The 14,927-nt window shown below is 34.5% G+C and overlaps 1 protein-coding gene across 3 annotated transcripts in view; it reads left to right on the forward strand.

The window, feature by feature from the left end:
• The window catches only part of MRPS35 (mitochondrial ribosomal protein S35), a 47,334-nt gene that overhangs the window by 7,749 nt on the left and 24,658 nt on the right, over positions 1-14,927 (forward strand). For all 3 annotated transcript variants that reach the window (XM_081796136.1, XM_060658068.2, XM_078449980.2), the window contains exons 4-5: positions 718-778; positions 8,312-8,451. In XM_081796136.1, coding sequence (XP_081652262.1) covers positions 718-778; positions 8,312-8,451 — 201 coding nt within the window. The remainder of the gene's footprint in view (positions 1-717; positions 779-8,311; positions 8,452-14,927) is intronic.

Raw genomic sequence — 14,927 nt, forward strand, 5'->3', positions numbered from 1 at the left:
CATTTTCAGTGTCTATTTTCTCTTAATTAAAATAAACATTTCTGATCAGCGCTCAAGATTCCAAGCATAATATTTGGAGTAAATTTCTACTTGTTCAAATTTTCTGTCCAAACGAGTTTCTTTAAAACTAAATTTTCTCTTCAGATGCTTAACATTATTCAAGAAATAGGGTAGGAAATCTTAATTATTTATTTGAAGGATTCATATCTTTGGTCTTTCCTAAATTTACATTGGCCCTGTGAATGAGCTCCTAATATATATATATCATCATAAATGTATACCATATTTCATTTACTGTAAAGACTTGCTAGCTTCATTTATTCAGTTTATAAAATGTCTGTTAAGTACAAAGTGGAAAATATAGCACCATGCTGTGTATTCCAGGCGAATTTGGATGATTAAACAATAATGTGTGTCCTTAAATCCTTTCAATTTTATAAGGAAAATATGTAGATCTATAGATTATGGCAGGAAGAGTACTATAAAAACAGCATTTATTTTTTCCCACTATCATCATCATAAGATACATCATGAATCTATATTTCAAGGAATTTGTTTCCTAAATTCACAACACATGTGAAATAGAATTAATATTATAAAAACTAGGTTTTATTTATTACAAAGTTTGTTGGGCTTAGGATTTAGTATTAGGAATACATTGTCTTTATGTTTTTGAGACATTAGGCTAATTTATCCTTTAAATTTCTCTACTTTTAGATCCCCAATTTTTTGCATTTGACACCTGTAGCAATTAAAAAGCACTGTGAAGCTCTTAAAGGTAAGTGATTGTTTTAGTGTATGAAGTTAATACTGACTTTGAATAAAATAATCTCATTTCTAATGATAAAAGAGTCAGTTTATCAAGAGAATACAACATCCGTAAATGTTTATGCACCTAAAATAGTAGCACCTAAATATATAAAGCAAGTATTAACAGAACTGAAGGGAGAAACAGATAGCAGTACAACAGTAGAGGACTCCAATAGAGAGGACTCTATTTCAACAACAGATAGGTCATCCAGACAGAAAATCAGTAAAGAAACACTGGATGTAAACTATATATTAGACCAGATGTGTTTAACAGACGTTTACAGAATTTGATCCAACAGAAGCAGAATACACACATTCTTCTCAAGCACACAGGAAACATTCTCCAGGATAGATCACGTGGTAGGCCACAAGACAAGTTGTAACAAATTTTAAAATATTGAAGTCACATTAGGCATCTTCTCTGACTACCCTGGAATAAAACTGGAAATCTATAACAAGAAGAAAACTGGAAAATTCACAAATATATGGAAATTGAACAACATGCCCCTAAACAACCATTGGTTCAAAGAAGAAATCAAAAGAAAAATTTTAAAAATCTTGAGACAAATGAAAATGGAAACAGAACATACCCAAACTGTCGGGATGTAACAAAAGCATTTCTAAAACAGAAGCTGATAGCATGCATTAAGAAAGAAAGAGAGATCCCAAATACACACCTAATATATACCTCAAGGAACCAGAAAAAGATCTAAGCCCAAAGGTAGTAGAAAGAAGGGACTAAAGATTAGAATCGAAGTACAGACTAAAAAGGGAAGAAAAAAGATCAGTGAAACTAAGAGCTGGTGTTTTGAAGAGATAAACAACATACACAAACCTTTAACTAGACACACCAAGAAAAAAGAGGACTCAAATAAATTGCAAATGAAAGGAGACATTACAATTGATATCTCAGAAACATAAAGGATCATAAGGACTACTGTGAACAATTACTTGCCAACTAATTTGACAACCTAGAAGAAATGGATAAATTTCTAGAAACATACAATCTACCAAGACTGAATCATGAAGAAAGAGGAAATGTGAACAGACTAATTACTAGTAAGGAGATTGAATCGGTGATCAAGAACCTCCCAACATGGGGCACCTGGGTGACTCAGTCTATTAAATGTCCAACTCTGATTTTGGCTCAGGTCATGGTCTCATAGTTCGTGAAGTTGAGCCCCACGTCGGGCTCTGTACTGACAGTATGGAGCCTGCTTGGGATTCTGTCTCTCCCTCTCTCGTGGCCCTTTCCCTGTACTCATGCACTCTCTCAAATAAATAAAAACATTAGAGAAAAAAAAAAAAAAGAAATCAACAAAAAAAAGTCCAGGATTAGGTGGCTTTACTGGTAATTCTAATCATTTAAAGAGGTAATACCAGTACTTCTCAAGTTCTTCCAAAAAAAAGAAGAGGAGGGAACACTTCCAAATTCATTTTATGAGGCCAACATTACCCTGATAACCAAAAGAAGACAAGAATACTACAAGAAAAGTATCATAGGCCAACATCCTCGATTAACATAGAAAAATCCTCACCAAAATATTACCAAACCAAATTCAACAGTACATTAAAAGGATTGTGTCTGACCAAGTGGGATTTATTTCAGGGATGCAAGGATGGTTCAACATACTCAAAAATCAAGCAATGTAATATGTATCCCATTAACAAAACAAAATGGGAAGAAACATAGGCAGTAAGCTGCTTGACATGGGTCTTCAATAATTTTTTGGATTCGATACCAATAGCAAAGACAAAAACAAGTGGGACTATATCAAACTAAAAAGCTACTGCACAGTGAAGAAAACCTTTGACAAAATATAAAGGCAACCTACAGAATGGGAGAAAATGTTTGCAAACCTCAGGTCAGAGGTTTATATCCCCCCAAAATAAAGAACTTCTATAATTCAATAGCAAAATAAACCAGACAATCCAATTAAAAATGTAAGCAGTGGATTTGAAGAACTAATATTGTTAAAATGTCCATACTACCCAAAAGAAACTACAGATTCAATATAATCCCTATCAAAATACCAACAACATTTTTCAAGAGGTAGAACAAAGAATCCTAAAATTTGTATGGAACCACAAAAGGCCCTGACTAACCAAAGCAATCTTGAGAAAGACCAAAGCTGGAGGTATCACAGTCTCAAGATTTCAAGATATACTATAAGCTGTAGTAATCAATACAGTATGCTATTGGCACAAAAATAGACACTTAGATCAATGGAACAAGATAGCCCAGAAATAAGCCCATGATTATATGGTCAGTTCATCTGGAGGCAAGAATTATGCAATGGGGAAAAGACAATCTCCTCAATAAATGGTGCTGGGAAGACTAGACAACTACATGCAGAAGAATGAAACTGGACCACTTTCTTATGCCATACACAAAAATTAACTCAGAATGGGTTAAAGATGTAAATGTAGACCTGAAACCATAAAATTCCTTAAAGAAAACATAGGCAATTGTGTCTTGGACATTGACCTTAGCAATATGTTTCTCAATAGGGCTCCTCAAGAAGGGAAATAAAGTTAAAATAAACTGTTGAGACCACCAAAATAAAAAGCTTTTGCTCAATGAAGGAAACATCAACAAATTGAAAAGGCAGCCTTACTGAATGGGAGAAGGTGTTTACAAATGATATATCTGATGAAAGGTTAATGTCCAAAATATATGAAGAACTTACATAACACCAAAATAGCCCAAATAATTTGATTAAAAAATGGGCAGAGGACTTGAATAGACATCTTTCCAAGAAAGACCTACACATCATCAGTGGGCACAGGAAAAGATGCTCAGCATCACTAATCACGGAAATGCAAATCACAACCACTAGGAGCTACCTTTCACCTGCTAGAAATGGCTGTCATCAAGAAGGCAAGAGATAACAAGTGTTGGTGAGGATGTGGAGAAAAGGGAAACCCTTTTGTACTGTTGATTAGGAATGTAAATTGGTACAGCCTCTATGGAGTACAGTATGGAGTTTGCTTTAAAAATTAAAATTAGAACTACCATGTGATCCAGCAATCACACTTCTGGGTAAATATCAAAAGAAATGAAAACATGGTGTCGAAGAGCTATCCGCACTCCCATGTTTGCTGCAGCATTATTTACAACAGCCAAGAAATGGAAACACCCTAAGTTGTTGATTGGATAAAGAAGTGGTGTGTGTGTAATAGTATTTAATTGTGAAGGAAGGACTTCTGCTGTTTGTGACAACATAGATGGACCTTGAAGGCATTATGCTAAATGAAATAAGACAAAGACAGTTAGTGTATGATTTTACTTACATGTGAAATCTGAAAAAGCTGAACTCAGAAATAGTAGGGACTGAGAGGTGGGGGATAAAAGGGAGACATTGGTGAAAGAATACAAACTTCTGGTTTTATGGTAAGTTCTGGGGATCTAATGTACAAAATAGTGATTATAGTTATTAATACTGTATTATATAATGAAAAGTTGCTAGGAGAGTAGATCTTAAATATTCTTAGCACAAAAATGATAATTACATGATACAGGTATTAGCTAGCGTTACGATTGTAATTATTTTGCAATATATATAGGTGTATCTAATCACATTATATATCTTACACAATGTTTTATGTCGCTTATATCTCAATAAAGATGGAAGAAAATCTCATTTTTAATATACTAAATAGCCTCATATTCTGAGTCATTGCTAATTTTTCCTTTTTTTACAAAAATTTTCAAGTTGTTTTCAGTGAAGACATCAAATCTGCAAATTCCTTCCTTCTTCCATTTCCTTCCTTCCTTCCTTCCTTTTCTTTTTTCTTTCCTTTCCTTCCTCTCCTCTCCTCTCCTCTCCTCTCCTCTCCTCTCCTCTCCTCTCCTTTCCTTTCCTTTCCTTAAACAACTCTACAAGTGTCTATAAATAATAAATAGAACCAGAAATCATAGTCCTTGCTCAAATAGGTTAGGGACTTACTGTTGCATTATAGGCAGTGCATACATGAAAAGACTGAAGAAAATATTACAGTGTTGCCAATGGATACGAATCAGTATAATCCAAACTGAAGATAATGTAGAAGGATGCTGGGTCAGTGGAGTCAGTAATCAGATACTTTGCAGAGTAAGAACTTAGTAAGTGATATATAGATGTGGTAACATCAAGTAGTAGAAAAGCTGATGATAAAGAGCAATAGTCTTATATTTCTTCTTTCCCATCTGGGCCCTCATTTCAGAAGTGTTCTCTTTTAATCATTGTTTAGATCTGGTAATTACTTGCTGAGAGTGTATTTACTTATTTTTCTGTATATTCTCTCTACATAATGTTCATTATATATTCTCTCTCTTTATTACATATATATGGTTATATAATACAGTAGCATATGCATATTTTGTATATATATACATAAGATAGAGGTAATCACTAGAACATGGTTATATCTCCAGTTCTAAATTTATTTGAACAATAATTTGAACAATTAATTTGAACGATATTTATTGATTCCTAGATTGAAATAGATTTCACTTACTCTCCTTCCCACATGCATGGATGTAAAGGCAAAAAAAAATTGTTTTTCATAGTTTTATGCATGTTTTCATAATGTATACATATTCTGATTTAATTTCTGATGTAGTTTGCATTGGACTACATACAGAATAAGCACATTTGAATTGTTTTAGGTTTATACCTGTTAGTGATTGGTTGTGTAGTTTAATTCAAGTGTTCGTACCTTCAGATGAATCTTAAATTCATGTTCATTAAAAAGGAGATGTATAAATACTCAATACACTTGTTAAGACTTTCAGGAACGAAAGTGAAATCTAAAAACTCCTCACAGGCAGCCTGATAATGCTGGAAGGAGAAATAGTATAATGATCATGGTTATGATGAAATTGGAGCTTTTGGAAGGGCCTTTTATTCAAAAAAGTAAGAAGAGATAAAGAAATCTTAAGAAGTAGGAATAATGGCTTTACTCTTGAAGTGAGGGAAGAAAAATCTCTCCTGTGCCCTTTCATTTATGTGGTCTTCTCTTTTGGGATGTTAGGGTACATTTCTATCCTAGATTGTATGTTTCTATTTTCATTAGTGCCTGGTGATAGAGTGATACTGATTACTTTTCCAAATTTGTGCTCTGTTTGGGACAAGGCATATATCACTTTTTGATCCTTTGTAAGGCCAGTTAAGGCATATATTACACTGTGATAAAACTCATTTTTCTCCTTTTTAAACATTTTTAAATGTGAATTTCTAATCTAGAAACTGATTTTTAATGAAGTATTTCTAAAATACTTCATAATTCTTAAAGACTTTCATAAGCACATTCAGAAGAGTAGCATTGTATTTTAAGTATTTAGGTGCTTTAATCTTTCTTTAATTTTGTCTTTACATTTTTGCCAGCTTCTAGATTTAGATTGTATCTTCCAAATAACTCAAAGGCTTTTTAAGTATTTCTTCTCAATTTTCTTTCAAAGTAGGTCAGTTCAGATTTTATATCTAACTTGCAAGTGGAAAATCTGAAGCACAGGAAACTTAGGTAATTTACCAAAACTTTTAATAATCAGTGGCAGAAGCTAAGTAAAAACCAAGGTCTTCCGAAGTCTAGTCTATTGCTCTACCTATCAGATGAATAGGGGTCTATTATGTACTTTCCAGTTGGCTATGTTTTTTAGACATATAATCCGGTAATTTAAAAGTTGTAATTATCATCTGGTTATTGAAATGTCTTATTCAAAGTTATAAAAAATAAAGGACTCAGTACAAACCCAAGAACTCATAAAATCCTCCAAACTAGTCTCTTATAAAGTGCTTGGCAGTGTTGCATCTTACAGTGCAGAATGTTGGAAGGAGTCCATGATGGGAATGAAATTTAACTTTAGTAATCATGCTCTTTTCATGTTATTTAAATGTCAGAATGCTTTTAATTGCAGAGATACTTCTTTCCCCTCAAAGTGTCTCAGTATTGCTCTCTTAAGTAGGGTGTTTAGGGAATGGTGTGAGCTATACTTAATTTGCTAACATATATTTAGTTGCAGAGCTTGGAGAGTCTCTGTAACCCACAGTGACATTTTGCTGACTGATATTAAAGCCTAAATGGGAGCTAAATATAGTACCTGCTATAAGAAAATTGTTAACTCTGGGAAATGTTATTGACAAAGTACTTTTTACTGTCCCTTAAATCATCATATGGAAGAGTTCCCATGTGTCCCTGTGATTGTGACCAGCCTTTCCTACAGTTGTGCTTTTTGGAGAAAGCACAGACCATGAGGTCTAATGTGTTTGACCTCAGAAACTGATTACTTCGAGATATTCTTAGAATGAGGTTGTTTGGGGCTCCTGGGTGGCTCAGTTGGTTAAGCATCTGAGTCTTGATTTTGGCTCAGCTCATGATCTCACAGTTTGTGGGATCGAGCCCCGTGTTGGGCTCAGTGCTTGGCAGCACAGAGTCTGCTTGGGATTCTCTCTCCCTCTCTCTACCCTTCCCCCCTTACATACTCTGTCACTTAGAATAAATAAACTTAAAAAAAAAAAAATGAGTGAAATTTCCATTGAAGGGAACCTGATGGTGTCTGAAGTTTTCATCTCAAGCTGAGAGCCCTCTACCACACTAACTTTATAGGAATAGGGCAAAATGAAATCAGCTACCTACTTACAGAGTCCCTTGATACGGATAGCTGCAGGAGGCTGTGAGCTCTTTTCCTTTTAAGTCCCCATCCCTACATTTGAGGCCTGAGTGTATGCCTCTGTGCCATGGAGATAGATGGTGTGGTGTTCTTGTTCACAGTGCTTGGAACTTTATTTTGTAGCCCCGTTCTAGAGCCAGTCCCACCTCTCCTCTAGGCTAGCCATCTTGCCTGAATATGAGGACAAGTCTCTTCCTCTTTCCATTTAGCCCCATTGGCACAGAAGGCACATAGAAGAAGCATGAATTACCGTTAAGGATCTATCTAAGAATGTCTTAGGCATTTGTACCTGTTTCAGTTTGAGGCCCTATTCAACTCAGTTTCTGAAAGAATATAGACCATATCTCAGTTTCTTCTAAGAGCTTTTTCAGAGCTTCTTTCAGTTGCCTTCAGTTGACCCTTAGTAACTTTCATTTGGGAATGAATTACTAACTAGTAACTACTAATTACTAATCACTCAAATCACTCAAAAACAATAATGTTCTGAGCACTATGAACTCTTTGCTTTTAGTTAGTGAGGAGGAATTAAACTGTCCCATAGGAGGCATTGGCAAAGCTATAATAAACTTACATAAAGTCATAGTTCTTTTTTAACCAAACTTACTGCTCCCTACCAGACCTGAACTATCTAAATCATTCCTTTGATTACATTCCCTAATTAGGGTTCGTCTAAGAAGAAAAGGGATGAGGAATGATGATGTGTTTGTACAGTGCAGAAGACAATCTGTTCTTTCATTCTATGTAACCAGAGAGTCCTCTCCCTCAATAATTTGATTTTGTCTGGTAGCATACATTGTAATGAGAAGTTGCTTGCAAAACTTTACTTGAGATAATTTTTTTAATTCTCAGATTTCTGCACTGAATGGCCAGCTGCACTAGACAGTGATGAGAAATGTGAGAAGCATTTTCCCATTGAAATTGACACAGCTGATTATGTTTCGGCAGGACCATCTGTTAGAAACCCCAAAGCACGAGTAGTAACTTTAAGGGTAAGAAATATTTTTTTAAAAATAAGAATTATTATAACACATTATTGCAAAGTAGCATTTTGTATGTGTGATTGAAAACTCGTACATATTTATCATAGAAGATTTGGAAAATATGCATGTGTTTTATAGTGTTATAAAATTGCCTATAATTCTACCACTTACAGATAACCACCATTAACTATTGGAATTCATTTTAGTATATATACAGTCAACCTTTATGTGTGTTAATAGGATGATATTATTTTGATTAGTTATCTGTTTGGTTTTTTTTTTAATGTTTATTTATTTTTGAGAGAAAGAGCATGAGTGGGGAAGGGTCAGAGAGAAAGGGAGACACAGAATCTGAAGCATGCTCCAGGCTCTGAGCAGCTGTCAGCCCAGAGCCCAACCTGGAGCTCAAACTCATGAACCGTGAGATCATGACCTGAGCTGAAGTCAGATGCTTAACCAACTGAGCCACCCAGGCACCCCTCTGTTCTTTTTTATTTAGCAATATGGATTAACATTTTTCCAGAGTTTTTAAACATTTTTAAATTTTTTTTATTGGAGTATATTTGACATTACATTATTGTATTAGTTTTAGGTATACAGCCTAATGACAATTATATACATTACAAAATACTCACTATGATAAGTATAGTTCCCATCTGTCACCATAAAAAGTATTATCATAATAATATGATATTAATATCATAATATCATAATAATAATAATATGCTTCAGTAATCTGAAGCAGGCTCCAGGCTCTGAGCTGTCAGCACAGAGCCCAACACGGGGCTTGAACTCACAGCTCATGATCTGAGCTGAGTGTGTGATGCTTAACAGACTGAGCCACCCAGGTACCCTTGTCTTTATTTTTAATGGCTGCATAGGATAACATGTAAATCAAGATCTGTTTTGTGCCAAGAAAGTGTTTGAGGCTGGGGGTACAATGTTGATCAATTCAGACATAGTCCTTTTCCTGAAACTGAAGTGGGAGGTACAAACGAATTATTCAATAACATAGATCTACCATATTTAAGTTATCCATATTATGGGATATTTAGACTTTCTCACAATATTCTTTATTAGAACAATGTAATGACTATCCTTAGAGATTAGTATTTGTGTATATTCCTAACTATGTTCCTGGGATAACTTCCTGAAAGGAGAACTGTCAGGTCAAAGGATGTAGATCCTTTGAAGTTTTTATATATATATATATATATATATATATATATATATATACACACACACACACACACACATACACACACACATAGTAAAAATTTTTTTTTAATTATACATTGTAAAATCCCTGCAGGAAATGTAAACACACACACACACACACACACACAACACAAAAAACAAGCAGACTGTGAGAAAGCCTATTTTCCTGGACCTTCACCAACCTAGATATTATTATTACCTAGCCATTTAATAGTAAATATATATATCTCATTTTTAAAATTTGTATGTATTTGAATTCTAATGAGAGTGAGAATTTATTACTTTGCAAATTGCTTTTTTTTTTTTTGGTCATTTGACCATTTTGATGTTGTATTGATTACTTGTATACTTATTTTTTCTTTTTAGTACCAGCTTTATTGAGATATAATTGACATACTATAAAATTCATCCTCTTAAATGTACAATTCAGTGGTTTTTAGTATTTTCACAGAGTTATACAGCCATCACCACTGCCTCACTCCAGAAATTTTTATCACCATAAAAAGAAACTCCATATTCATTATCAGTCACTCCCCTTTCTTCCTTCTCTTAACCATCCCCAAGCCCCTGTGAACTACTAATCTGTGTTTTGTGTCTGGATTTGCCTATTTTTGACATTTCATATGAATGAATCATACAACATGTATTCTTTTCCTTAGTATAATTTTTTCAGTGTTCATCTGTTGTAGCATGTATCAGTTCTTCATTCATTTTTATAGTCAAATATTTTACGGACAATAACCTATTTTATTTACCCATCCATTAGTTGGTAAACATTGGGGTTTCCATTTTTTTGCCATTATGAATAATGCTGCTGTGAATGTTCATGTACAGGTTTTTGTATGGACTTGTGTTTTCAGTTCTTTTGGGTATATACCTAGGAACGAATTGCTAGGTCATATGGTAATTACATGTTTAACATTTTGAGGAACTGCCAAGCTGTTTTCCAAAGTGGCTGCACAATGTTACAGTTTCACCAGCAGTGTTTGAGGGTTCCAGTTTCTCCACATCCTCATCAATGATTGCTATTGGTGGTCTTTCTAATGGGCAGGAAGCGGTAGCTCATTGTGGTTTGGGTTTACATTTTCCTAATGACTAATGATGTGGAGCATCTTTTCATGTACACATTGACCGTTAGTATATCTTTTTGAAGAAATGTCTGGTCAAATCCTTTGCCCATTTTTTAATTGAGTAATTTGTCTTTTTCTTGTTTGATTGTTTATAATGTCACTTAAATCTTTTTAAATCTAGAACAGCCTAGGACCTCACTACTCCTATCCCCACCTGCCCTCTCATGACAATGACTTATTAAAAAGACAGATATTTTGAAGGCACCTGGTTGGCTTAGTCAGTTGAGCATCCACTTTGGCTCTGGTCATGATCTTGCAGTTTGTGGGTTCAAGCCCCACATCGCTGTTGTCAGCACAAAACCTGCTTCAGATCCTTTGTCCCCTGCTCTCTGCCCCTCCCCTGCTTGTACTTTCTCAAAAAATAAACACAAAAAAAAAAAGTTAAAGGCAACTATTTAAAAAATTAAAAGACAGATATTTTGTCATATAGTGTTTCCTTTCCTACTTTCTGAATTTGTCTGAATGTGTCTTGATGTCATTTACCTTATTTCTTTACCTTCTGTATTTCTTATGAACTGGAAGTTAGATTTAAGGAACTGATTACAGTGAAGTATTTTTAACAGTAATTGATAGATGGTGTTATGTATTTTATACTGTGTTACATGAGCAGGCATGTAAAGTCTGGTTGCCTCATTCTCAGTATGCTGAGACTGACCACTTGTTTTAAAGGCTAGCAACCTGATCATTCCGTTGCAAAATTTTTTGGGGCTTTTTTTGTTTGTTTGTTTTGGCTTTTTTCTTTTTTTAGTAATCTTTATATCCAATGTGAGACTTGAACTCACAACCGCGAGGTCGAGAGTCACATGCTCTACTGACTGAGCCAGCAAGCCGTCCCCATTGTGAAGTTTTTTTTTATTGTTGTTGTTTTGCTGTTCCCTTGAACAGGGAATCTGTAGGTGGGTACATTCAGTAACTTTTGATCAAGTAAAATCATTGTTCTTTTTGATGTTCAAAGTATAGCCTAACTTTGGTGGGAATTCTTTTAAATTCGTTCCTATGTCTTTTTGTTACAATCCTATTAGCATTAGAAAATTTCTTTGCATTCTGGTGCAAGATGGCCCAGGTTCACTTTATGTTTTCCTTATCCCAGACCTGGAATCAGCCTCTGTGTCTCCAAGGTGCCTTAATACCTGTTAGTGGTCATTGATATATAATAAGAGACCAAATTCTGAATGCTATGAATTTTTAGTTCACTCTTTCAGAGATTTCTCAGGAAATAAATGATAAACAATAGTGGTTTTAATTCCCCTTTCTAAATATCTATAGCTTGTTTTTTCTTTTTGTGTTTTTCATTCGATAAAATTTCTAAAATAATGTTCATGTAGTCCCGTATCCTGTTCTATACTTCAATGGGTGTGCTTCTGGTGTTTAGCCTCTAAGTATAAATTGTAATTCTGTTTGAGATAATAGCCTCTATTATGTTAATGGTGTGTCCTGTTCCTATCGCATTTTTGGAATGATCTTTGAATCGTGGTAATTGTTAGGTTTTCAATTACTGAAGCATTTCTGAACCCTGATGATTGCTTAGTACACCATTCTATTACTTTACTGCAGATTTGCTTTCTTAGCATTTTATTTAGGATCCTTTGTCCTAATCTCATGTTGGAGAAACCTTAAATCCCTGCTCTTACTCATCAGGAGCATTCTACCTACCATCGCAGTTCCAGTGTCTTGCTGGAGTAACTTCTAAGTTAGTATTTGAAACCACTGTTAGTTTCCTCTGCTAAAAGAATCTTAATCCACATGGTATTTTTTTCTCATGGGGCGGTTAGCTGATGGTTTTGTTTTGTTTTGTTTTGTTTTGAACTAGAAAAGTTTTAGGTTTACGAAAATGTTTCAAAATAGTTCACAGAATTCCCCTGTATTTCACACCAAATTTCTCCTGTTACAACATCTTATATTACTGTGATACATTTATTACAACTAGTGAGTCAATACTGATACATTATTAATTAAAGTTCATACTTTATTCAGATTTCCTCAGGCACCTCTTTCCTGTGGTGGTTTCTCAGAATTTCCTTGTTTTGGTGACCTTGAGAGTTTTGAGAAGTACCAGTTATGTATTTTTGTGGAATGTCCTTCACTTTAGATATGTTTGGTGTTTTTCTTATGCTTAGACTAGTTTGTATTTGGGGGAGAAAACCTCACAAGTAAAGTGCCACTCTCATCACATCATAGCAAGAGTAGAGGCTCCCAACATGATGTTAACTAATGATGAAGGCTTGATCACCTGGTTATGGTACTGTTTGCAAGTTTTCTTCACTATAAAAGTACTCTTTTTCCCTCCTTTCCATACTGTACTCTTCAGATGGAAGTCGCTACGCATAGCCCACACTTCTGGGATTGATACTTATGCTTCACCTCAAGGGAGAAATAGCACATAAGTTGTTTGTAATTCTTCTATGTAGGAGATTTGTCCGTTCTCATTCATTTATTTATTTATTCAGTCATTTATTTATATCAGGATTACTTATTTTAGCATTTGGGTTATGATCCAATAATACATTATATATTTTGATGCTCAGATTGTTCCAGCTTTGGCCATTGGTAGCTCTTCCGGTTGGCTGCTCTGTTACTTTGCCATGCCCCATCATTTATTTCTTGAATACTTTTTATTTTTTGGCACCACAAAATGCTCCCGGCTTATCTTATGTATTCCCTATCCTTGTCCTTGAATCAGCTATTTTTCTGGGGAGCCCTGACTAACGTACTTTTGAATCATCTGTTCTGGAGGACGACTGCCCACTTTTTTAAGATGCCTTCCAGGACCTCAAAAAATTAGTTTTATATTCCTTGTAATCTGTATTTTAAATCATAATATTCCAAGTTTACTACAAAAATATGTTGACAGTCTCTGCAACCATTTTGACACTATAGGGTAACAAATAGACAAACTCAAATTTCTAGAAATTTTTCAGGGATGCATCAGTGTTTGATTTATAATTTTCTTTCTTTGCTGGGTTTTAGTATCAGGATTGTGCCATCTTTATAAAGTAAATTCATGAAGCTTGTCAGCCTTTTTTTATTCCATAGAACAGTTTAGATGTAGAGCAATATATTTATATATTTAGATTGAAAATATTTAAAGTCACAAAGGGCAAAATAGCATGTTTACTGTATAAATTTTAGAAAATCTATATAAACAAAAGGGAGAAGAAAAAAAAACTTAAAATTCTGCTCGGCTGACATCATTCTGCTAGTTAATAGAAAGTACCTAGGCTGGCCCAGATGGTCGAGCATGTGACTCTTGATCTTGGGGTTGTGTGTTCGAGCCCCACATTGGATGTAGAGATTACCTAAAAATAAAATTTTTAAAAAAGTACCTGGGGAGTAATAATATCTGATACATTTTTAATAACTTAGTAAACGTTGCCTCTTTTTATTAATAATGATAACAGTAACAGCCAACTGTTGTTGGACTCTGTCAGGAAACCTATATTTTGCTTTACCTTTTGTGGGCCTTACTCTTCCGTACCAGAATAAACATCCAATTCCCTACTGGTTCTAAGTTTGCATAATATATTTTACATAAACATACTCTCATCACTTTATTTGAAGTATACACAGGATACCACTTATGATATCAGGTACCATCCTCTTGTCTCCTTTTCGTCCTTATGCTGCCATGTGATACCTTTGTCACTTCCTTGTATTCCTTTCCCCTGACTCAATGTTTGCTCCTGTGAACTCTTTTCTGTCTACCCACTGACTGTTGAAACTCAGTGGTGATGTCCTGAACGGTGTCATGTAGTCTAGGGTGAAAGCAGGTAAAACAGTGGGACTAAAGCATGTGCATTCCAGCATGATGTAAAGCAATATTGTGAAGGTGATCAAATAGCACAAAGTGTTATATAGAGAGAGATACATTTTTAAATTCAGAGAAAGATGGTATCATTTTTCTTGATAGTCATAAAAGTAGTTCAGAATTTAAAAAGTATTTGTGTAGGACTTAACTTTAAAAGTGCTTTTTTTTTTCTATTTATTCTCATTTATTTCCTGGCAAAATTCTGAGTCCTTTCTATTTTGTAAATGAAGAAATAGTAAGAACAAATGATTTAAGTTCACTTAGCAAGTAAGTAGCAAATCTAGAAATCAAACCCAATTCTTGTCCTCTGTGTATTACCAGAGTTCTTTAAC

Source organism: Panthera onca, chromosome B4 (genome assembly GCF_046562875.1).
Source record: "Panthera onca isolate mPanOnc1 chromosome B4, mPanOnc1 haplotype 2, whole genome shotgun sequence".
Taxonomy (NCBI): Eukaryota; Metazoa; Chordata; class Mammalia; order Carnivora; family Felidae; genus Panthera; species Panthera onca.